Raw genomic sequence first — 25,046 nt, forward strand, 5'->3', positions numbered from 1 at the left:
AGAAGTGCTCGACCAAAGTTGCACCTTGTGCTTGGCACCTGATCCTACTCATGTGTTGAAGGATCCTGGCTTTAGCTTTCTGCTGTGTCTGACCGATGTATATCATTGAACATGGACATAGGATGGCATATATGATGTTTGATGAATTACAGTTGGTGTGTGTTCTTAGAGGAATTTTATGATGACGGTAAACAAATTCCTTGGTTTGAATTACACTGTCACATGCTTTACAATGGCCACATCTGAAGTGGCCAACAATAGCAGGCAGGTTCCAAAGGGTTGTGACCGTGGGGTCCTCCGTAGTCTTCAAGAAGGAGCGAACTACATGGTCTTTTACACTTCGTGCTTTTTTGAAAGCATGTAGAGGCGGGTTGGATTGCTTGATGTCATCTGCTATTAGTTCCCAATGGTGGTTGATTATGCGTTTAATTTTGTTGCTTTGGGTGTTAAAAGTGGTGACGCATACAATTCTGCCATCCTGTTCATCCTTATCTGTTTTAGGGGTGAGCAACTCCTCACAGGGGTAACCATCCCGTCATGGGACCGATGTGCAATTTTGTTTCGAAATAATCAGGGATAATCCTTCCCATTTTTAATCTATAAATTTATATTAAATAGGTTATGTGTCCCCACCCCCAGTCCTGATGAAGACCCCACAGCAAGGATAGCAACCGTACCTGCATATAAGAGGGTCGAAACGTCGACAACCATTTGTATTCATCAACTTCACGCCCTATTGCTTTCATTTGCTGAACTATGTGGAGTATGCTGTTTTGTGGAAATAATAATTTGAACCTTGTGGTCCCTATCTCTGCACATACTGTGTAGCATGGACTAATGTTGCATATTTATTGATTAAACTGTCACTTAAGAATTTTCCTCCTTCCCTTCACTTTATCCTCACAGGATCGCACCAACCCCCCCTCCTTTTCTCTCTAACCCATCTGGGGCACTGTGAAACCACTATTTTACTTACTTCGTTGGATAAAGTGTATATTTGGTATATACATTCCCATTGTGATTAAAACAATGTGGTCTAATTTGTTTCTTGGTTGATTAATTTTTCATTTGTTCTGCATTTTGTTCCTACATTACTGGGACCCCTTCCTATAATCAGTCTATGATTGCAGCAGACAGCGTATCACCACGAAGAGCAAATGATAAAGGCTGGCGTGTGATGACAGGCAAGTTCAGCACGTATCTGGGAGATCAGAGTGTCTTGCATGAAGAATGAGCGGAGAGAGTAGGAGCCTATTGTATATGAAAAAGAGTGTCTGCGTGATACTGGCAGCTCTAGAGGATTTCCTAAGCTTAAGCCAGATTCTGTCCCAAAAATCTACAGAACAAGAATTTTCCAAATCTTTTTCCCATAATGTTTCTATCTTAGTTTTCTCTCTCGGACTAGGTGAATTATGTAAGAACTCATATATAGTGGAAGCCTTAGAATCATGAATAATAAGGGCCCGTAATTTATCTGTATGATCAATTTCAGAGGAAGTATTATGTGGAGAATTAGTATGTTGTGTGTGCGCAATGTGAATAGCTTTTGATAGAAGAGAATATTTGGAACAAAATGTTGGAGGTAGATCAAAAATGGTGCTAGCCTGTGCAAAGGCGTCATTTGGTCTTGATCAAATAACTGAGGCACCCAAATCAGGCCCGTTGTCTCCAAGATTTCCAGAATAGAGGTTTATTAAAATAGAATTGTTATGCCATATAGGAAAGTTGAGAAAGGAGGTCAAGGAGACAGACGGGATAATCTAGGAAGTATGTTTAATTATAGAGGTGGATACAGACTGCGGTTTGCGTGTGAAAGAGAGATATTCTTGGAAAGAGAATTGTGAAATAAAGATTGTTCAAGTGTGGTCCAAAGAGGGCACTTTAAGGAAGGTTCAGAAAGCCATTGTGACACCTGGTGTAATAGGAAGGATTTATGATAGTAGGGAAATCAGGAAAATTTGTCCCACCTTCTGATTTTGGACAAATCAATTTTGAGATAGACATACGCGATATCTTGTTACTCCATAAAAAAGAAGATACAATGGAATTGAGTTTTTAAGTATTTTAAGGGAATGCACAGTGGGATATTAGAAATTCTACATAAGACTATAGGCGAGAGCATAATTTTTATGATATCAAGGCGACCCCACCAGGACAAATATAGGGGGTGCCATTTCGTTGTTAAAAAGGATAGTCTTTGTATACAATTTTCCAAACAACGTGACATTGTCTCTGAAATAGATGGAGTAAAATGCAAGCCTAATTACTTGATGAACTGGGGACTCCATGTGAAACCCGAAGCAGCAAAGTCAGCATGAAAAGTATATTTGGTGCGGGGTACTATATCACATTTATCCTAATTTAGTTTGTAACCAGAAACAGATGTAAAGGAATCAAATTCTCCTAAGAAAGTGGGAATAGAATATTGAGGTTGTGACAGGAATAAGAGAACGGTGCACAGACAAAATATCGACTCCAAAATATCGAATAGACAAAATATCGAGTAACAAATATCGACAATAATAAAATATCGATAACAAAAATATCGTTGGTCAAAATATCGATTAAAATAATGATAAAAAAATATCGAGTACAAAAATATCGACTCAAAAAAATTGACAAGACAAAATATCTATAAATAGTCAAAGTAAAAAATTTCGATAATATGTAGAAAAAAGGTTAAAAAAAATAATTTATTAATAGTAATATAAATTGTAGTTAATGTTTAGGAGCGGGATGTTGGGTTAATAGGGGATAAGGGTGGGGAGTGATTTAATAATAATTAATTAATTAATATATGTTTGTAAATATTTTAATTAATAATTAATTGTTAATTAATTAATATTAATTAATTAATTAATTAATTAATATAATTTTGTACATATTTTTAATTAGTAATTAATTGGTAATTAAATAATATTAATTAGTTAATTACATTAATTAGAGTAATTTATTTATATATATATAATTTTTAGTTATTGTTAATTAATTAATTGGGAAAAAATAATATTAATTATTAAATTAAATTAATTACAGCTAATGTGCTAATATATTTACTTTATTGTTATTGTTAATTAATAATTAATTGGTAATTAAATAATATTAATTAATTTTGGGTAAAGGAGTATTTTTAGGGTTCAGGGTCAGTTTTCAGTTTTGGGGTAAAGGGGTATTTTTAGGGTTCAGGGTCAGTTTTCAGTTTTTGGGTAAAGGGGTATTTTTAAGGTTCAGGGTCAGTTTTCAGTTTTTGGGTAAAGGGGTATTTTTAGGGTTCAAGGTCAGTTTTCAGTTTTTGGGTAAAGGGGTAGTTTTAGGGTTCAGGGTCAGTTTTCAGTTCTTGGGTAAAGGGGTATTTTTTTCGGTTCAGGGTCAGTTTTCAGTTTTTGGGTAAAGGGGTATTTTTAGGGTTCAGGGTTAGTTTTGGGTTTTTGGGTAAAGGGGTATTTTTAGGGTTCAGGGTCAGTTTTCAGTTTTTGGGTAAAGGGGTATCTTTTTGGTTCAGGGTAGGCGTGGGCGGAAAATCCGTTCCGCTCGCGGATTTTGCGGATTTTCGGGAAATCCGCAATCCGCGAGATTTGCGAATTTCCCGCAAAATCCGCAAATCCGCGAGCAGCGGATTTTGCTCGCACTGCTCGCACTGTTAGCGTGAGTTCGCGCCCCGCGAATAAGTGCGAAATTGCAGAAATACGATCTTGGCAAAACTGAAAGTAACTACTTACCAGGTTCAAAAGTTCAGGCACATCATTAGTAGCCATTTCCTGCAGTGCTTCCTGAGGGGCCCCTCCAGAGTTCAGTTGCCAGTTGAAACTATTATGTGACCCTGCTCTGAACCTCAGAATAGTTACACATATGCCACAAAGGTCCTGAATTACAGCTAAGGGAGACAAGCAGGAGCCAGGCTGGAAGTTAAAATCCATTAATCAGCCCCTAATTCATTATTGTCAGTTGGGGCAGGGCAGGTGTTGTAACTAATTTTGCAACAATGAAAGCACTTAGCAAGTGCAAAAGATCACTAATCAGGGCGCACTAAGGAAGCAGGTGCCAGCTAAAAAAATATTCTGTGACACATTAATCAGCCCCAAATTAATTCAGGTCACTTGAGGCAGGGAAGGTGTGCTTTGCTTTGCCGAAAATAATGTACACTGGACAACCAGAGGGTGTAGTGATGAAACAGAGGGTGGCATGGGTGGGCCAGAGGGTGGCATGAGTAGTCAGAGAGTGGCAGTGGTGACAGAGAGTGGCAGTGATGAAGAAGAGTGTCCCAAACAGGCTGGACACGTAGAAACAACAAGTTCGCAAAACTTGCGACCCGACAGGTAAGTTCGCAAATTGCGAAATTGTAAAAACCCTCGCGAACTGGCAGAAACACGGGCGAACACAAAAAAAAAAAAAATCCGCAAATTCGCGGGAATTCGCGGATTTTGCGGATTGCGAATCCGCAAATCCGCAAAATTCGCGGATTGCCAATCCGCAAAATCCGCTCATGCTTAGTTCAGGGTCAGTTTTCCCTACTTTTGCACCCACTGGAGTGGGAATAGTAATTTTAAACCCTACGCTATCCAACGCTTTCCCTACGCTTGCACTCTTTGGAGTGGGAATAGTATTTTTTACACTTCTGGTATCGTACGGTAATATAATAGTATCTTATTTAATTATAGTATGTTACTATATATATATGTTTTAACAAATAAGATTGTAAAATTTTTTTTTTATTATTTTCATTTATTATTTAATTATTATAAGTTAATTTAAGTATTTTTAAGTATATTTTAGTAATTAAATTTGAATATTAATTTAATTTAACACTGTTTTTAATAAAGTCGATATTTTTTACAACTATATTATTGTAAACGATATTTTGTACTCGATATTTTTGTACTTACCTGTTTGTAGATACAAACTCGATATTTTGACTGTCGATATTTTGTCCACGATATTTTTGCAAGTCGATATTTTGTCCCTCGATATTATTTCAGTGATCCTAAAAGAACATCATCAGCATAAGCAGCCATTTTAATATTAGTCTCCTTAAAAGTAAAACCACAAATGTTGTGATTTTGACGAATCCGTAACAGAAAAGGTTCCAGGGCAAGATTAAAAAGAAGCGGTGAAAGTGGACAACCTTGTCTGACCCCTCTACCAAGGTGAAAATAGGAAGAAATATCTCCATTTGCTGATACAGCTGCTCTTGGATTAGAATATAAAATAGAAATTAGAGCAATAATTTTTGGGCCAAAGCCAAACCATTAAAGTGTGTGGAAAAGATAAGACCATTTGACCCTATTGAATGCTTTTTCAGCATCCAGAGCTATGGCTGCCAGGGGATGAGAGGCATGTGAATCTATAGAATAAATATAAAAAAATAAGCGAGTATTGCCTGTAATGAGTCGCCCTTTCAGAAAACCAGACTGTTCTGTTCCCAGCAGATCAGGCATTTCAGATTCCAAACGTGATGCTAGAGCTTTTGAAAATATTTTTTAATTGATGTTAACCAAAGAAATAGGTCGATAATTTTTACAGTATTGGGCAAAGGGGATGATGGACGGAGCCTCTGAGCAAATCAAACACTCACCCCCAGTCAACTGATCTGGGTTCAATACATCACCATTCTTTAGCTCACTCCACCACCCCAGTTCGGACATGGCCATTTGCAAATCAGTCTGACCCTGTGCCTCATGGGAACAGTCCAGCCCAAACTGCCAAGCCATGTCTTCCCTGGGCCGGAAACAAGCATCCTTAGGTATAAAGCATATAAGGGCGTCTGAGAAAGAAGGTATTGTAAGAAGGTATGTATGATGTTATGTAATTTAGGAATAAGTAAATGTGCAAAGTGAGTAATAAATTCCACAGTGAAACCGTCAGGGCCAGGGGCCTTATCCTTTTTGAGTATTTTTAAGGCATCAAGGAGTTCTTTCGTTGTTAAATCAGATTCTAAGAGTGAAAGGTCAGGTCGCTCGTTGAGGGTACATTGGATTTTGGATAGAAAGTGAGAAATGCAGTGATCAGAGGAGGGGGTTTCAGACGTATAGAGTGACTTGTAGAATTGGAGAAATTCATTTAGGATGCCTTCCTCTTTGAATTTCAGTTCATGGTCTTGACCACAAATAGATTCTATATTAAGTTTGTTTTGTTTGACTTTTAAATAGTTAGCTCAGGGGTCTCCAAACCGGTCTTGGAGGGCCGGATCCATGCCAGATTTTTTGGATATCCCCATTTAGATACATGTAGTTATTTTAAAAATCTGGCATGGATCCGGCCCTCCAGGACCGGTCTGGAGACCCCTATGTTAGCTAATAATTTCCTGGCTTTATTTTGGCCACCATAGAACTTTGCGCTGGATCTCAACAGATAATTTGAAGCATTTGTATTAGTTGAAAAAAGAAATAAAGGATGATGTGAAAACTGGATCCCACAGCAATGCGTTATTAAAACGCCATTTCCGGGATAATTTGGGTTTGCGTGAAACATCAAGATGGATAGTGACAGGAGCATGATCTGATATTAAGATGGATCCAATATCTGCCACCATTAGTGACTGAGAAAGATTATGAAATAGAAAAAAATAGTCAAGTCATGACTAAGTATGATGTGCCGGTAAATAAAAAGAATACTCTCTCAATGTGGGGTTGCAAAGTCTCCAGGCATCTGTAAGCTTATGTTTAATTGTTTGTATGAATAATTTATGAGATCTGTGAGGGATAAAATAAGTTGATGAATTTCGATCTGTGAAGGGATCTAGAATATTGTTACAGCCTCCTGCAAGGATAAAATTATCATCATAACACTGCGTGATTTGTTGGGTTAGGGAAGTCCAGAAAGAAGGATCTCCTATAGTGGGCGCATAGATATTTAACAAAGAAAGTGGAACATTATCTACCAAAAATTTAACAAATATCCATCTACCCACTTGGTCTGCACATTGTGACAGCACCTTATTCACAAGGGATTTGCGAAAGAAAGTAAGAACACCATTACGTTTACCGTCACCTGGGGAGAAAAGACCTCACCCACCCATCCTCTTTTCAATTTTGCAGATTCTTCAGCTGACAAATGAGATTCCTGTATGCATGCAATATCCACTCCTAGTTTAGCTAAATGAGTCAAAACTCTCTGTCGCTTAATAGGTGAATGTAAACCGCTGACATTCTACGATACAATTTTTAAAGGCATAGAATAGGACTGTAACTATTCGTTAAATACCGATTACAGCAAATTCTTGAACATATTAAACTATACCTCACAACAAACCAACTGTATGTAAAATGAAACAATTCAAAAGGAGAAAAGAAGAAAGGAGAGGAGGAGGTACAACACTTGAACAACATTTGAAAAGCGAAAGAGTAATGTAAGATAGGTAAGACTTTTGAAACAAATAAAACCCGAGATAGGGCAGTCAAAAAAAGAGGACGGTAAAGAGAGAAAAAAATAATACAGGAGAGAAAGAAAATAATGAAGACAAAAGACATACATATAGTCCAGGACATACAAGGGGTGGAGGGGTGTAGGGCCACCCGGAACAATGACGTGTCCAAAACCCATGCGGGAAGGTGGAGAGAAGAACGGAACCAACGGATTGGAGAACATAGGGAAAGTACTAGCAAGTGGGAGCGACCTGTTAGAAGAAAAAACATGTTAAATGTACACGTAAATCAATAGGAATAAGTATTTACTATGTGTACATATGAATAAACTGTAATTGGAACAGAAACAAAGTTAAAGCTTATGTAAAGAATAGGAACATATCAGAATCCAAAATGTGTATTTGAAGCTTTTTGATGTAGAAGTAGTGTCCATTGAGTCAGCCTGATAAGAGTATAGGAAACTCTTTAATTTTATTGGGTCCTCGTAGGTGGTAGTTTTGTTATTAATGGTCACTTTAAATAGGCAAGGGTGAAAAAGGCCATAACGTGCACCCTTTGCACGTAATTGTGGTCTTAGCGCCAAGAACTCCTTTCGACCATCTGCAGTTGGTTTAGCATAGTCTTGGGGAAAAAAGGAATTTCCTGACCAAGTGATACAATTGATTGCTCTGGCTGCAGAAAGAATCTTCAACAAATCTGTATATTCAAGAAGGCATAAGATCACTCCCCTTGGTTTTTTTGCTGAGGACGGCGATGTCAGGTATGTTGTTGGACCTAATCGGTGGGCTCTTTGCATGTTCAGAAAAGGGCTTTCCGGCATCTTGAGGAGTTTTGGGATAAAGGTTTTGAAAAAGTGATAGGATCTGAACCTTCTGTTCCTTCAGGTAGACCATAAATGCGGAGATTATTTCTCCTATTTCTATTTTCCAAATTTTCCATTTGTTTATGTAACATCGATACCTGGGAGCATAGGGAATCTACCCTAGAGTTAGAAGAATGTGAGGAATTTCCATTATGTTCTAACGTAGTAACACATTCTTCCACCTTTGACCATTTGTCAGAGAGAGCTTGAAGCTGAGGGTTAGTCTCCTCAATAAAGGGGCACAAAGCTCTAATTTCCTCTAGCAGTATGTCCATCGTGACTGAAGTAGTTTGCTTAGGAGGCGAGGGAGGATCCTTTTTCAGTCTCTTAGTCGATGCTTTGGTGACAGTAGAAGTCAGGGCAGTAAAACAAAACAATGCGCCTTTAGGCGAAGTATTAGCTTGGTTATCCATGGATAAACACTGGTATGTGTGCTAGTATGGAGTATAAATCTGCGAGGCAAAGTTTTAGGCTGAGATAAACTTTTAAGTTGTCTTCCAATAGGTATAGAAAAGGAACCATGAGATAAGATAACAGCAAAAGCAAACTGGCATTTCACAATACCACAGAGAATAACTTTGCTGCATGTATATATGAGCAAGAATTGCTACAGTGCAGTAATTATAATTCTATTGAAAAATACAGGCATTAAATCAATGACAAAAAAAGTGCTAAGAAGGAGGTATGTAGCCTAAATTCGGTTGCATTGAAAAACGCCCTTAACAACATGCCAAAAATATATAAATGCATTAGAAGAGGTCAAATGAGAAACAAAATGTGCACTACCATAATAAGAAGGAAGCCGCATTTATAACTGTAGAGACACAATACTCATAATACAATAGAAGCTGCATCAATTGAGAAAAGCGTGTTGAAGAAATTTAAGTCAGGTAATCTGTAGACTCTCGCAAAAAAACATTGGGTATAGAGACTGCAGCACATAGCAGAAAGAAATGAAAGGTATTGGTTGAAGTCGCTTGTTGAAAAAGGAGATAAAGCTTTTATGTCAAATCATTTAGCGCTCATGTTGTGATGAAATTGGAGGTACCGTAGTGAAAAATAACCTTGCCAGCTGTAAAAACAGGAGACAAAATGGCCGCAAGATCGATGAAGCAGAGATGCATTCAGCTCAAAAGAAATAAAAATGGCCTTAAGACCAGAAAAGCTGAAGAGAAGTACCTCAAAAAGCTCAGGGGGTCGAAAGAGGCAGCGTCTTAATATGCAGTAAACCAACGATGAAGGCACTGTGTTGAAGAACACTCCGTCAGCAGGTTGCACAAGATGCACAAGATGCACAAGATGGCGGCCGTGAGCTTAACGAAGCCGCACTGCAATGTACTCACAAAGCGTGGTGGTTCACAAGTCATTAAAATGCCTCAAAATAGCTTCTCCCCAGCTCACCAGGACCTCACATGAATTCTCCTCCACTTTGAAGCCGGTGTGGGAATAAGTCACTGTGCATCTGTCCATCTCCGCTCCCACCGTCCCGGGAGAACTACCGCCATTATCTTCTGGCGTTAGCCACGCCCCCCTACTAGATAGAATCCTCGATGTTCATTACTACCTAGGGTCATCAATGATCGGTTCTGCCCAGGGCCGTTATCATTACTGCCTAGTGGCATTGAGCTTCATTACTTCCTATGACAATTGAGGCTTGAATCTTGGTAGGCCCTTTGCAGCTCATTATTTTCTGGTGCCATTGCAGCTTATTAATTCCTGAGGCCATTGCATCTTGTTGCTGCCTAAGTTCATTGACTTTCTTTAGTTTTTTATGACAATATTGCTGATTGTTTACTGCCTGGCATATTAATCTTCATTACTGAATGCACATATGCATGAGTGCTTGAACTATATTAGTGATTGTATGACTATTTTCTGTCTATGTTTATAAACAATTTATACAAGCACTATACAAAAGTCAACTTCTTTGTCAATGTTTGTTTCTAATGACACTAGCCAATTAGTTAGTTCCTGTTTCCAGACCTGCACTTCTGCCTTTGATAGACATCTTTGCGAATCACCTCCACATGCACATGTAAAGTCCAGTGTTAGGCTCTAATTGTATATTTGTATATTTCATCAAATAAAGTAGGCACATTTGAACCTTTGCAGATTTGCTATAATCTCTGGAGTCCCATTTGGGAGGGCAAAACTTAATTGGTAATCCTAGGGACCATACAGGTGTTTACTAGAGAATTCCTGATATATAATACTCACAAAATATCAAACTGTTGTATTAATTGCTAAATGATCAGGTGGTCATTTAACTAAATAACTTACCACAATTTTAACACGGATGTTCATTATTCTTGTTTTAATTTATCTTTCTGGTGTATCACAGTAGACTCATTTTCTTTGTTTCTTTATTTATGGACGCATGTGTAAATGTCAATGAATGTCTTGCGGTTTTGCAATGCATCAGATGATGACAACAATTTATAAAGACTATAATTGTAATAAAGTTTACAAACATATTTTACAGACACGACTGCAAGCTGGGCAAGGATATGGGAGCACATTAAATTGTATTCTTACAATTTATCGGAATGAAAATGTAAGTATAATACATTTTTTGTAATGTAGTTCAAAAGATATGTTAATTAATTAGTCTATAAAACAGGACGTGTCTGTTAAATTCAGAGGACACATTTCACTGTAATTCTATATATTAAGGGTGTTTTGAAGAGCACATACGTGAATTTCTTAGCAGTATAATTCTAGAGGTTGCGTTCCCTGCTAGTATTCCATCTAGACCCATAATAACCATAAAAGTACAATAAAAGAAAATCATGATTAAAAAGATTCTTACAATACAGTCGATTACAGTACACAAAAGTTATTTTCACACAAATCAGATTACGATTGATTTTCATGATTTAAAAACATTTTTAAGGAATGAGGAAATAAATACGACACTTAAAATACTATCAAGCTTCTGTATGGCTAAAAAAGCAGGGCAACAGCGATTAATTCCCATGGTCTTCAGAAGTGGAATAACCCACCTTCGTCTAGGTACAGAATAAAATGTACAAAAGAATAGTATATGTATATCCGTTTGTACTGACAATTCATCACAGGGACATTTTATCAAAGTTTTTGACCAATCATTCGTTACTGGGAAACTAAGTAACCGAAAAAACAACTTCAATCTAAAATGGATTAATAAAAACCTTTCATGGTCACTCATTGGTAAGCTCAAGTAAGGTTGTACATTTCTAGAAAACACAATTTGTTTGTGGGCTACTACAGTTATTTTCTTCATTTCAATCGTAGTTCTATTCTCATGCAGATAAGTCATACACTTTTCTTTTAAAGATTTTCTAGAAATGTTACATAAGGAAGATGGTTCTGTGAAATAATGCCCCATACCCAATGCAGTGAGGAATTTCCTCACATAACACAGACATCTAAGTTTGTCACTCTTCTCTAGCCCAACCGCATTGGTCATTATTGTGCGGTTTAATTTACATTCGTCAACTGCCCATATTCTGTGCCATAGTAGAATTGGAGCCGTTTTTATAGTATCTTCCAAGTAAGGCTCCCCTAATTCTACATGACAAACATATGTTGAAACACTCTGTGGGACTGCTAGAAGGTATTTCATAAAGAGATTTTCAATGACCTGCAGTGAGCTCACATTGGCATGTCCCCATAGACCTGCGCCATATGTTACAATCGCTACACAAGTAGCTTTATATATGATTAGCATTTCCTTGATTGGTCTCTTCCCAATTTTGCGGCTAAAAATCTTTAAGGCCATAATTGATTTGCAGAACAATAATCTCCTAGTACTAATACTGGTATTCCATAGGCCCTTGCAATCAATTAAAACTCCTAGGTAACAAAATGTTGGGGTAACATCAACAGGGATAGAGCCAATATAAAGTGCCCTTCTCCTGTTTTTAGATCCCGATCCACAAGACATGGTGAAGGTCTTAGAACAATTAATACGCAAATCTAACCTTGTCATGAAATCGTAGAATGAGGTAACCAACCTCTGCATAGCCTGCGGTGTTCTGGCCATAAGGACGGCATCATCGGCATATAGCAGGGTTGGTATTGGACTTTCCCCTACCATTGGGAGGTCCCTGCACTCAGTCAGTAGTGTGCACTCCACATCATTAACATAGAGTGTGAAGAGAAATGGAGCTAGGACGCAGCCTTGGCGTACCCCTCCTTGAATTCCAAAAGATTTGGTGCATTCCCCATTTTTCCCAAATCTAACTTTTGCAGATGCTCCAGCATAAGTTCCCGAAGAAAGTTTATGATAGAGCAATCTACACCCATGTTACCCATAACCAGCCAAAGTTTACTGTGCGAGACACAGTCGAATGCAGAGGTAAGATCTACAAATGTTAGAAATATTCGACCCTCCTTGACTTTGGTATACTTTTCAGTTAAAATATGCAGGTTCAGGCATTGCTCAATTGTCCCTAGCCCTTTCCTGAAGCCATACTGTAAATCGCTTATAATTTTATTCTCGTCAGCCCATGGTTGGAGTCTGTTTAAAATTACTCTTCCTAGGATCTTGACAGTGGAGTCCAATAGTGATATTGGGCGATAACACTTACAACTATCTCGATCGCCCTTTTTAAAAATTGGTACTATCAGAGATTGGCACCATGAAGGAAGTAAGCCCTCATGTAGAGTTGCATTAAAAAGGCGTGCAAGAATCGGGGCCCATAATTCCCTATTATTTTTGTACAGGTTGACCGGAACCCCATCGGGGCCTGGTGCCTTCCCTCCCAGGGATGCATTAATACATTCATGGACCTCTGCTACAGTAATTTCTGGGGATAAAACGCTACAGGGGTAAATGGAAGCTTCCATCTGGATATTCTCAGTCGCACCATCCTTATTATCATATTCATCAGAGTACAGTCCTATAAAGTATTCAACCCACTCTCTTTCTGATATTGCCACCTCTAGCGAGTCTGTTTTATTATAGTTTAAGAGAGGTGCATTTACAACTTTCCAAAATAATGCGGGATCTTTGTTCAGTGAAGCCACGCACAAGGCCTCCCATGCCTCTTTTTTGAGGACATTTTTCCTGCCTTTAAGAGTTTGCTTATAGATGTTCCTACATTCTCTAATTAGACCACTATCCTTTACGGAAGCATGTAGTGCTTGCTTTAAGTTTGAATATGCCTTTGTGCATACAGAATCAAACCACCCTTTTTCCACCCTACATCTACCTTTAGTATCAACCCATAGCAACTTCCTAATTTGTTCAACAATCACCAGGAAGGTCTTAATTACATCAGAGTCTGTGGTGTTTTCATCTGTACATGCATAAAATTGCGGCAGCATTCCCTCTAGCAGTTTTTGCAGAAAATCTTCTGGGGCAATTTTAGTCCACTTTAAGGAATAGCCATTTTTCCTTCCCATAGAGATGTAGTCAGCTATTGTTTTGTGCTTGTCCTTACCACAGATTTCATTAATTTTCACTCTCAGGGTTCGACTTAAGGGAAAGTGGTCACTAAGTGAAATATCGAGAATAGCAAATTCCTGTATCATGCCACCATGTCTGGCAGTCATGATAATATAATCGATTACTGTATTTGCCCCTCCTCTTCCATTGAAGGTAGGAAGAAAGGGGGCCTCAGGATTGATCAGACCATTCACAAAACCCAAATCATTCCCAAATATTATTTCATTTAGGTGGTCCCCGCACTTAGTATGATCAAAGTGACTAAACATAATATCTTTATCAAGATTAACTCCACAGGTCCCTTTCTCTCCTTTAGTACATAAGGAACAATTAAAATCTCCAGCCCATGTAACGCAGGCTTCCGTGAATTCCCATCCATCACAGTTTTAACATCTTTTCCTAGTGTTCTAAAAACATTGTCAACGTCTACTCCTTCAACTTTGGTGAGTCACCCTGACTGGGATTGTGGCTGTTGCTTGAGCAGTGTTAACACTCCACTCAATCAAGAACACAATTTATGACAATAATCTAGCCTTAGGTCCCAGAAAATGAAAATAACATACAAAGATCTCCCATGAGTGTGGTCAAACCCATTCTCACAAATACTATGTTGGGATATACAGCCCTGTGATGGAGGAATGTCTGACATAATATCGACAGACAGAATATCTACATACAAAAATATCGGCACAAAAATATCGAAATCAAAAATATCGGAGTCATATCTTCATAAAGGTAAGTACAAAAATATCGAAAAATTAATATCGTAGTACAAAAATATCGAAATTAAAAATATCGTTTTTTTAAAAGTATTAATAATAATGTAAAAATAATTTTAAAATACATATAATTTTACAAATATTAAATAAAAATATTAAAACATAATTAAAAAATTAAAACGAATACATATACATTTAAAATAAATTAAACAATTAATAATTTAATGTAATTTTATTTTTTTTAATTTCATTTAATTGATTTAATTTAAATTTATTTTATTTTTACCCTGTACGCCTGTACCCCAAAAACCCCAAACTGACCCTGAACCCTAAAAATATCCCTGTACCCCAAAAACCCAAAACTGACCCTGAACCCAAAAAATACCCCTTTACCCAAGAACTGAAAACTGACCCTGAACCCTAAAAATACCCCTTTACCCAAAAACTGAAAACTGACCCTGAACCCTAAAAATACCCCTTTACCCAAAAACTGAAAACTGACCCTGAACCCTAAAAATACCCCTTTACCCAAGAACTGAAAACTGACCCTGAACCCTAAAAATACCCCTTTACCCAAGAACTGAAAACTGACCCTGAACCCTAAAAATACCCCTTTACCCAAAAACTGAAAACTGACCCTGAACCCTAAAAATACCCCTTTACCCAAGAACTGAAAACTGACCCTGAACCCTAAAAATACTCCTTTACCCAAAATTAATTAATATTATTTAATTACCAATTAATTTTTAATTAACAATAACAATAAAGTAAATATATTAGCACATTAGCTGTAATTAATTTAATTTAATAATTCATATTATTTTTTCCCAATTAATTAAATAAGAATAACAAAAAATTATATATAAAAAATTACTCTAATTAATGTAATTAACTAATTAATATTAATTAATTACCAACTAATTAATAATTAAAAATATGTACAAAATTATATTAATTAATTAACTAATTAATATTAATTACTTACCAATTAATTATTAATTACAAATATTTACAAACATATATTAATTAATTAATTATTATTAAATTACTTCCCACCCTATTCCCCTATAAACCCATAACCCACTACAGAACATATTTATCAATTAATCAATTAATTAAAATTAATTAAAAATTTATTCTCAATTAATTAATTAATAATTCCTACTAATTATTAATTAATTTAACATAATTAAATTACTTCCCACCCTATTCCCCTATAAACTCACAACCCGCTACAGTACTAAAAGACAATATTTAATTAAATTACATTAAAAATAAATAATAAAACATAATAAATACAATATAATATACACAAAATGTATTTAAAAATTGATATTAGTAACATCGAAATTATTTATTTCGAGATTATTGACATCGATATTTAAAACTTCGATATTACTAATATCATACTAATATCGATATTAAGACTGTCGATATTACTTACCTTCTATATTATGTCCCATCGATATTTAAACTTCGATATAATTGTATATCGAAATTTAAAACTCGATATTTTGTCTGTGTACCGTGATGGAGCATACCTCAAATTGTGGGTGAGCATGATTTACCCCCCCAAAAATTATTTTTCCTCGGTTTAGGACAACATATACAGCTTCAAAGTAATCATAGCTTTCTATACTGTGTGTATGGGATCGTTTCCTAGGGAACATAATTTACTAAGCTTCAACCCCTCTTTCCTTCTTCTGTGTGTTTATATCTGTACTTCTGTTCTATTTCTTTTCCTCTTTCCTTTCTTTTTTCTCTGACCCTTAACTTCTCCTTTTCTTTTACATTTTTCCCTCTTTATTTTCACCCTCTGATTTTCTTTAATTGTTTTCTTTTTATTCACTTCTACCTTATATACTATTTCATCCATGCCCCTCTTCCACCCTTCCCCAGAGTAAACACAAAGTTAAGCCACAGGCAGGCTCTGTGTTTCAAAAAATCTGAAAAGGCAGGTTCTAAACTAACTGCAGTTGGCGAAGGGCAGAAGCGATATACCCCCCCACCCCTGGGGGCCCAGTACCACTGCATCGACTACTCAACTCGCAGTCATGCCCCTGTGCACACCCTTCACCTCACCTCCCCACAGACATACAATGCACACACACTTATAGGCACTGCATTTTCTTTTACTTTCACCCTATTAATATTTTGACAACTGTGTACCTCCTTCATACACATTTGCATAGAATCTCAATGGCAGTGGGCACACATGACCATTGCTCTGTGCGTTCTATGACTAGGCCAAGAATTGCATGTCTTTGTATTCTGAACACCTTTTTGACCCGCTAATAGGCAGGGATGTAACTTCGATGTGGTGGTTGTAAGGTGTGGGTAATACTCCCTTATAAATTATTACTCAGGCCTGTACCTTGCTGTGACAGTAGGATCGGCATACTGCAGTTAAAGCAATACTCAGTCACTGTTGCTGAACACTGGGTGGAGGTGGGCTAGTCAACATTTTAACAGGGAGTACCGATGAAAAGGTCTGGCTTAGTTTTCAGAGCCCGTGCACGAAAATATTTGGAATGAAAATGATGCAACAAACATCATGTAAAAATATAGAAATACAATATACTATTAAAGTCATTGCAAATCGTTTTTTAAAAGTGTATTTCTTTAACATGAGGAAGTTTTGGATCTTAGATTTTCAGATGCAAAACTACTTTGAGAGGCGTTTATTAAAAGTAATAGTTGTAAAATATCAACGTATAAATATTCAGGCCACACCCTCCCTAAAGAACATGACACTAATGACATCAGAGGCAAGTCAGTTGTCATGTGTACCCTATATGTAGCCTAGATTTTTTTTATAGACAGAGCAACATGATATTCTGGTAAATAAAATAGAAGAGGTTTTTGTACAGTGCAGTTCCCGAATTCATGCATTTGAAGATATGTAATAATGAAGAAAAATGAAGCTGAGTGAAATAAAATATTTGCTAAGAATCACACAACACGTTCAAGCTGATAAGCTGGCAGTGATCTCAGGGTTACAGGTTTCACATTCAGCAATTCAGCTACTAGATGGGTATCTCTTCCTCTTATCTGTTTAACTCCAGAAGTCAATGCCTTTTTGTTAATTCTTGGCGCATAAGGTTAGAACATGTGGAAAGACAGAAACCACATGAAAACTCATCTTGTTTTGGACTTGAGTACCTAATAGGACCTTGAGAGTCTAAGAGAACCTTGAGATGAGCCAGAGCCATGCATCGGGTTTGAGTTTTTAGTGGCTAGTGGCCCCTGGGGTGACAGAGTGATTTGACGAAGATATGTGTGGTGAGTAGGCGGCACTGAGGGCACCGATCAGGCTGAGCTCCACATCAGGTGTACGCCTACAGGGGTTTAAGTGGGTCAGGTTGTGACAGGTCCCAGATGTGGGAGAAATCAGGAGCAATACATTATGCATCATACACCGGGCCACTCATGAAGATGTCCTAATACCTTTTGTGTTGTCAAAGTGCTACATAGCACAAGAAGGGAAGGGAGGGACAGTGAACGGTTGGAGGGCACTGTAGATACCTACCTAACTCAGTTGCACTCATTAGCATAAAGTACACTCCCTTTGTTACACCAGTATCTTTAATGAACAGGTATTATAGCAACATAAAGGTGGTGCACATTACTACAAAACTTCAATACAAATGGTCTATTTTCAATGTATGAGGTGTGCTACATCAGTCAATATATTTTGGGTGAGAGCTCAAAATCTTCTGTCACACTCACTTTTGTAGAAGTCGCAAGTGAACCACACATGAGTGATATAGGCCACTAGGTCAAATAAATATTGCTACCTAGGGCTGCCTTTCTATGTCCTTTAACACCGGGTGACAAGAAAGTGTCCTAACCTTTTTTATGTCACATGGGTCATGAAAGGCCCTTGTATAATGCCTAATTTCTCAGGTAATTGCACAGATGACTGAGAGAGGAATATATATATATCCTCTTTCCTCGCCTTGATGTGCTCTGGTCGATGTGGAGTTTGAGGTTTATGGATTGGGTATTCGAAACATATATATATGTATATATATATATATATATATATATATATATATATATATATATATATATATATATATATATATATATATATATATATATATATATATATATATATATATATATATATATATATATATATATATATATATATATATATATATATATATATATATATATATATATATATATATATTCAACACACTCCACCAGCGTCCTCCTTCTAGCGATAGCAGAAAGAACGACACAGGAACCGTGGCCTCAGTAAATTGTGCAGTTTATTGCTGATACAACGTCCTACGCGTTTCGGAGTAAGCCTACTCCTTCATCACGGGCAAACTTTGTGTAACTCAGTGTGAATAATAAAGTAAAAAATACATGTCACGTGATAAGAACATAAACAAAATACTTCGCCTTTACACAATTTTCAAATCGGTGTTTGTACTACTAATGAAAATGACTGGAAAATAAGTGTGGTCATAACGGCGGTCTGCACAATTATGAACTTAATTTTCACTTTTTATCACAGTTTAGATCTACATAACATTTCAAAGCATGATTTCGAATTTATCCAAGACATCGCTCGAAAACAAGGGGACGTAAGCCCGTGACACTGCTGAGCCTGAATTCTGGTGGAGCATGTCAGTTCAAATACATGGATTCATGATCTATTCAACAATAATGCCGAAAACTAATCAACATAAAAAATAAAAAATCAATCAACCTCCTCTGATGCGGGTGGAATCGAACCCATGATCTCAAAAGGGGAGAGAATGATAGGCAGTGGCCCAACCTCCAAGCTACGCGAGTTACCGCTTGCTGACGGCTGACTTATAACCACAGTGCTCTCAGGTCACTGAGCTGATAGAGCTAAAAGTAAGCATTACTGCAACAACGTGTTGCCCAAGTGGGCTAACAAATAAACGTCAAAGGAACTGAACAAAACTATTGCCCAAGTGGGCTAAGTCCATGTGCAACTGAAATTCATGCTTGACATACAATTCAATCAAAATAAAGAAAATCATGCTGGATCTAAAAATCATTCAAATTAAAGATCAGTCTCTGTTCATAGCCCCAGTGGGCTGGTGCACTGTGAGATGCCAAAGTAGAATTCTCATCAGTCATTGTTGAATAAGTACTTGAAGCACCTAAGACAATGATAAAGGCAAAGTCCTATTAAAATCCTCATAATGGAAGAAACATCACATTTAGAAAACACACAAAATTCTTAAACAACATGCAGAAGGTAATTGGGCAGAAAAACAGCATGACAAATAGTTCGACATTAATGTAGGTGTACTGACAATTCCTCGTCCATGTTCAACCCCTGGGGCACCATGGTGTTGAATCGTATGATAAATTTGGACTCTAACTTTCTGAGAACAAGGGCGGACGCCCGAAACGCGTAAGATCTGGTGGCCTTGAGCGCTCAATAAATCGTTTTAGCCCATAACGGACGCTGGAGTGGCGTGGCTTTCTTTCCCATCATTGCTGTGGCGGCTGCTGCGCTGGTTTGGTGAGAGAGCTGCATTTGCGCATATATATATATATATATATATATATATATATATATATATATATATATATTTTCCACCACCTTAATGCATTTCTGGGAGGATTTGTCAAGCTTTGCATCAGTGCAAAGTCACCAAAGTGATGGAAATCAGGGCAAGGTTTTGATAAGAGATTTGGTTTCCAGTGCAAACCTTTTTTTGTGCTGGAAAGTTGCCTACAAGTAATGCAAAGTAGTGATTTGCAATATACTGTGTTATTTTATTTTGAGACAAGGCTGCGCCCTTTTGTGTGGCACATTGGCACTCTCACGCTACCACCATGATTTTGATGCAAAACCTTGTCACTGACGATGGTAGGGTTTTGCTCCAAACACTAATGCCTCTGTGAGGTAGGTGTTAACTTGGGGAAATGTTTTGATTCTCCATATTTTGCATTTGTGCTGCACTGTACAGCACACAAACAATGTTTATGATGTTTTAACTTATATCTTACCCTACCTTTTTATAGTAGATGGGCACTTCCAGGACAAAATCAATGCTAGACCTGATGCAATACACGTTTGCACCATGGTGTAAAGGTGTTTGTGTACCGCTAGGTAGCCAAAAATAACACAGTGCTGAGGAAGCGAGCAGTAGAGCCATTTCTAAGTAGACGTGGTGCTGTCTTGTTCTCTCCTCTTAGCCGAACACATTTAAGCAACTTTGGTTGCTGGGCTATACTTTGCTTCACTTTTGTATGGAAAGTGCACCCACATATCCCAGGTGTGCATGCTCTTAAGGTAAATGTTGACGTTGTAAAGTAAAGTGTATGAAGCGTTTTAATAGTGTATGCTAAGGGTTGAGTGTGCACACAAAGGATTAACAAGTTTAAGTCTACAATGTAAGCTCATGTGATACATGTGTACACATGCATTACCCCAGGTTTAGTTCACTTGTGGGAAAGTCAGGAATGAGTGCACATTCCCGAGACACTTGTTAATTACAACCATCCACAGGCAAAAGATGTGCAAGATAAATATATGACGCTACAATGTAAACAATTACAATGCATGCTTTCACATCGCAGTTTTTACAACACAACTACCATCACATCGCATGATTTTACAAGGCATACCATTACAATGCATTTTTTAAAACGACCATTACAGCGCATTCCATTACAACACATACCATTACACACATATAATTACAATGCATACATGCATACTACTTTTAGTGCAACAGTTGGGTAAGTGTTGGATAGCATAGGGGTAAAAATTACTATTCCTACCCCAGTGAGTGCAACAGTAGGGAAAGTGTTGGATAGCTTAGGGGTAAAAACTACTACTATTCCCAAGTTAGTGAGTGCCACAGTAGGGAAAGGGTTGGATAGCGTAGGGGTGAAAATTACCATTCCCAACTACGCTAAAACCCATACCCATCCTAAAACTTAAAATTCTCCATTACGAACCTTTTAATGCGTTGTGTTGGCGTGTGTTGTAATGGCATGCGCTGTAATTGCATGTTTTGTAATGTCATGCGTTGTAATGGCATGCAATGTAAAGGCACATGCATTGTAAAAGTTGCGTTGTAAAGGCATTGTGATGTAATGCCTGCGTTGTAATGGACGTTTCCCATGCAAAGATACATGTTTCCCCTTACTGTGCCTTGTTCCCACTGTATTTACATTCATCTCATAAATATACATTTTGGAGCTTGAGAACCCAAGGACCACAGTAACCTTCATCATTAATTTCACAAACGTATTTATACAGCGCCTAGACCCCTAGGCATTAAAGTGCAGGGACAGTAGGAGCTGTTCTTAAACAGTAGCATCTGATTCATCTGTCTCAGCATTACATTCATAGGAAACGTCAATCGGAGAACTGCCTTTGTGAACTCAATGTGTGCTTCCTTTGTGGAAGCTGTCTACTCTCCATTTGGTAGTGCAAAAGTGTGAGTTAGCACCCCTAGAAGTGCCTGAAATCAACCCTTCACACCAGCGCACTTGTTAATGAACAGGCTTTTCTTACGCTTTTCTTTTATTTCTGTATGCTTCATTTCGGCACTTTCTGACAATTTAATCTAAATTCTGTTTCTTCTCCACCAGAGAATCAGCTAATCCGTAGACTGTAGCTTTGGATAGTGTGCTTGTAGTATTTCAGGCTCCCCTTCACTCAGCATGTTTTTCTACATTCCTCTCACAATAATCCTTTCCCCGCCATACATCCCCCTGCACTTCACAGATACGAATAATCCTCATCAGTATGTGTCCGGTCAAGGGAAATTGAAATAAACAAACAAACACTACTCTAAGCAGGAAGGTCCGTCATAAATGTAAAGAGTGATCTGTAAAGCAGAGTATGCTTCCTGTCCATAGGGATACCACAGATCAGTGAGATGATCAATTAATGGTCCCTCCTGCACTTGACACATTACCAGTAGCACATATTGCCATGCTGGCGGTAAGGCAAGATCACCTTCAGCAATGCCTCCAGCTCCTCTTGCTTTACAGAATAGCCGGACGACACTCTCAGTTAATATCATAACTCTTAATGCTTTCCTAAGTCCATATTCTCGACTCTAGGGAAACAGGTAAAAGGGCACTAATTCCACCTCCGGTTCTCCTCATGAAACAGAGCGAATGAGATGGAAGATGGAAGACCCTGGCAATGGTCCGAATGTGTGCTGGTCCTGACCAACACTTGGAGTGGTGACATTTCTTTAAATGTATTTATCCTTTAATGGAGTTCTCCTCTAAAACCTGAAAGTGAGTTTCAAGAAGAAAATCCTACTTTTAGAATTTATTTTAAAAATAAATGTAAATTCACCAAAATGCCTGGGGTAGCTGAGGTGAAATCACACACCATTTAACCTTTGCTTTCACTCACTCACACATGCTTGCACATACACCCATATTTACAGATACTCATTCTCACCTACAAGCGTGCACACAACGTGCATTTAAAATAATGTTTTACTTACCTCAGCTGCTAGGGAGGTTTATATTCCAGCAAATTTTAATTCATTCTTTATTACACTTAATGTGAATAATATAATATTATTCACTATAAGTTTAATTACAAAATGGCAAAATACACGGAAAGTGAAGCTGCCCTTGCATGCCTGACACTGATTTCGCCACCTCTGAGGCTAAAGGTCACAAAGGCAGTACCAGGGATTGCAAGGGGCAAGCCAGGGGTCGCAGTTGAAATCCCTGTTGACCCCAAATTGACGTCACGCAATACAGCAAAGTTGCTATACATAGGAAGGACCTCCTTTGATGGCGGTTCCTGTCACTGCTTAAAATGTCTGTCGACCCGATGGGCATTTCATAATTTGGCAGTTGCCTCGTGCGCCAGGGCTACGGAGGAATTTTCTGGGTCGTCCTGGCAGATGACTACCCTACCTCCAAATATGAAATTGGGTCATACATGTGGGTGGAGTGAGAGCCCATCATGTTGGTATATAAATAGTTCTTCTAGTTCTGGATTTTGGGTCCCTAATATTCTTGCAGAGACTTTGAAGCTCAGTTGTTGTTGTGTGATCCTAGTGCCTAAGACTTAGCTATTTACAATATTACAGGGTTGGAGTCTGGAAGGATGATCTGGATTTTGTCAAAAGCATGGAGGCCAGCTTTATGCATTTAAATATTTTATTACTGCAGACATTAGTTGCTACACTTTGAACATCATAGAGTCCAGTAAGATAAAGAAAGTCTTTCAGAACTCTATGACAACCAACAGTAGTTTAAATCCTTCTAAAGATATCACATTTTCGCATTTCTTTCTGAGATGTCTGTGAAATCCAATATACAAGGAAAAAAGGGCATCCTTCATATGTTATAGTATTCAAATATTTTATTGTGTTTGTATAAAAAGAAATACAGTTACAAAGCAACAGCGATACATAAAAATCAGAAAAGGATGTATGCAAGTAAAGAATTAAAAAGGTAAACAGGATTACATGACAAGCAATATCTGGACTGGGATAAAAAAGATAGAAAATTATCATATAAAAATGATCAGTTAAATATCATGACAAATAACAGGTATTTCAAATTCATCGAATATTAAGTATAATCCCAGGGAAGATGGGTCCCAATATGTCACAGTAAAGTCATGTATGACAGAATGTGTATCGCTTGGTAAATGAAATATATTAGCAAGGGGAAAGAAGTGAAAAATGAAAGAGAAAGAAGGGGAGAGGAAGGAAAGCATATTAGGAGGGAGGAGGGTGGGATGGGATACCCGCCACACATAAAAAGACTAAATCAAGAGACTAACCCAAACGGATATTGAGCTACCAAACCCAGAGTAGACAAATCCATATGATTATCCAAAGAATACCATCCATTACTTGCGATTTGAGGTGAACATTGTTTCCTTTCCTTTCCTACGAAGATATGATACCCACGCCCACCAGGTATGGTAAGATAAGAGATAAAATGATTTCCATTCTGTTAGTATTATTTTGACTGCAATGGATAAGAGCAAATCAAGGAGCTCCAAATCTGTATTTTCCAGGGGTAAGGGGGCAACTACAGTCCATGGGCCCAGCATAATCATAGGCAGGGAAAGACTTATAGGTGTATTAAAGATTTGCAATAAGTGTTAATGTATAGGACCCGAAAAGGAGTCTAACAGTCTATATTCAAAGAATATTTGTTGATGGGTGCCTGGTTCGGAATTGCAATTCCAAGAAAGATCACTATGTCGTAACTTCAGCTTGTATAATCAAGCAGGAGTCCAATGTAGGAGATTCATTGTGAAGAATTCAAATTGAATCAGTGAAGGAGCAATTTTGTCACGCAGGGATAATTTCCCAATCAGCTGCCAGGTATCTTGTGAATTATATTTAAAAATATTGACTTCAAAATGGTGAGACCATTTAACACAAGTAATTGTGGATTGTGAAGGCAGTGGGGCAGATAAAAATGTACACATTTTGGAAGTGGTGTGGCCTGAGCGTAGCCATGTAGTAAGAAGTGAGACAATAACTGAATCTATAGAAAGGGTTATCTTAGAAAGTTTGACTTTTAGCTTTAAAAAAGTATAGACATCCATGTTACTGAGACTATATTTTTGGGTAGGAAAGAAAAGGGGAGAGCATCATGATTAGTATGGTAGAGGTCTTGTACTAGTCTAATACCCCTAGCAGCCCCTAGAGAAGCGGTGT

The 25,046-nt window shown here is 37.6% G+C and overlaps 1 protein-coding gene across 1 annotated transcript in view; it reads left to right on the forward strand.

Moving 5' to 3' along the window:
• The window catches only part of SLC25A48 (solute carrier family 25 member 48), a 249,519-nt gene that overhangs the window by 65,761 nt on the left and 158,712 nt on the right, over window positions 1-25,046 (forward strand). The window contains exon 3 of the mRNA XM_086931515.1: window positions 10,706-10,777. Within this exon, the coding sequence (XP_086787641.1) occupies window positions 10,706-10,777 (72 nt within the window). The remainder of the gene's footprint in view (window positions 1-10,705; window positions 10,778-25,046) is intronic.

This window comes from Lissotriton vulgaris, chromosome 7 (assembly GCF_964263255.1).
Source record: "Lissotriton vulgaris chromosome 7, aLisVul1.2, whole genome shotgun sequence".
Lineage (NCBI taxonomy): Eukaryota > Metazoa > Chordata > Amphibia > Caudata > Salamandridae > Lissotriton > Lissotriton vulgaris.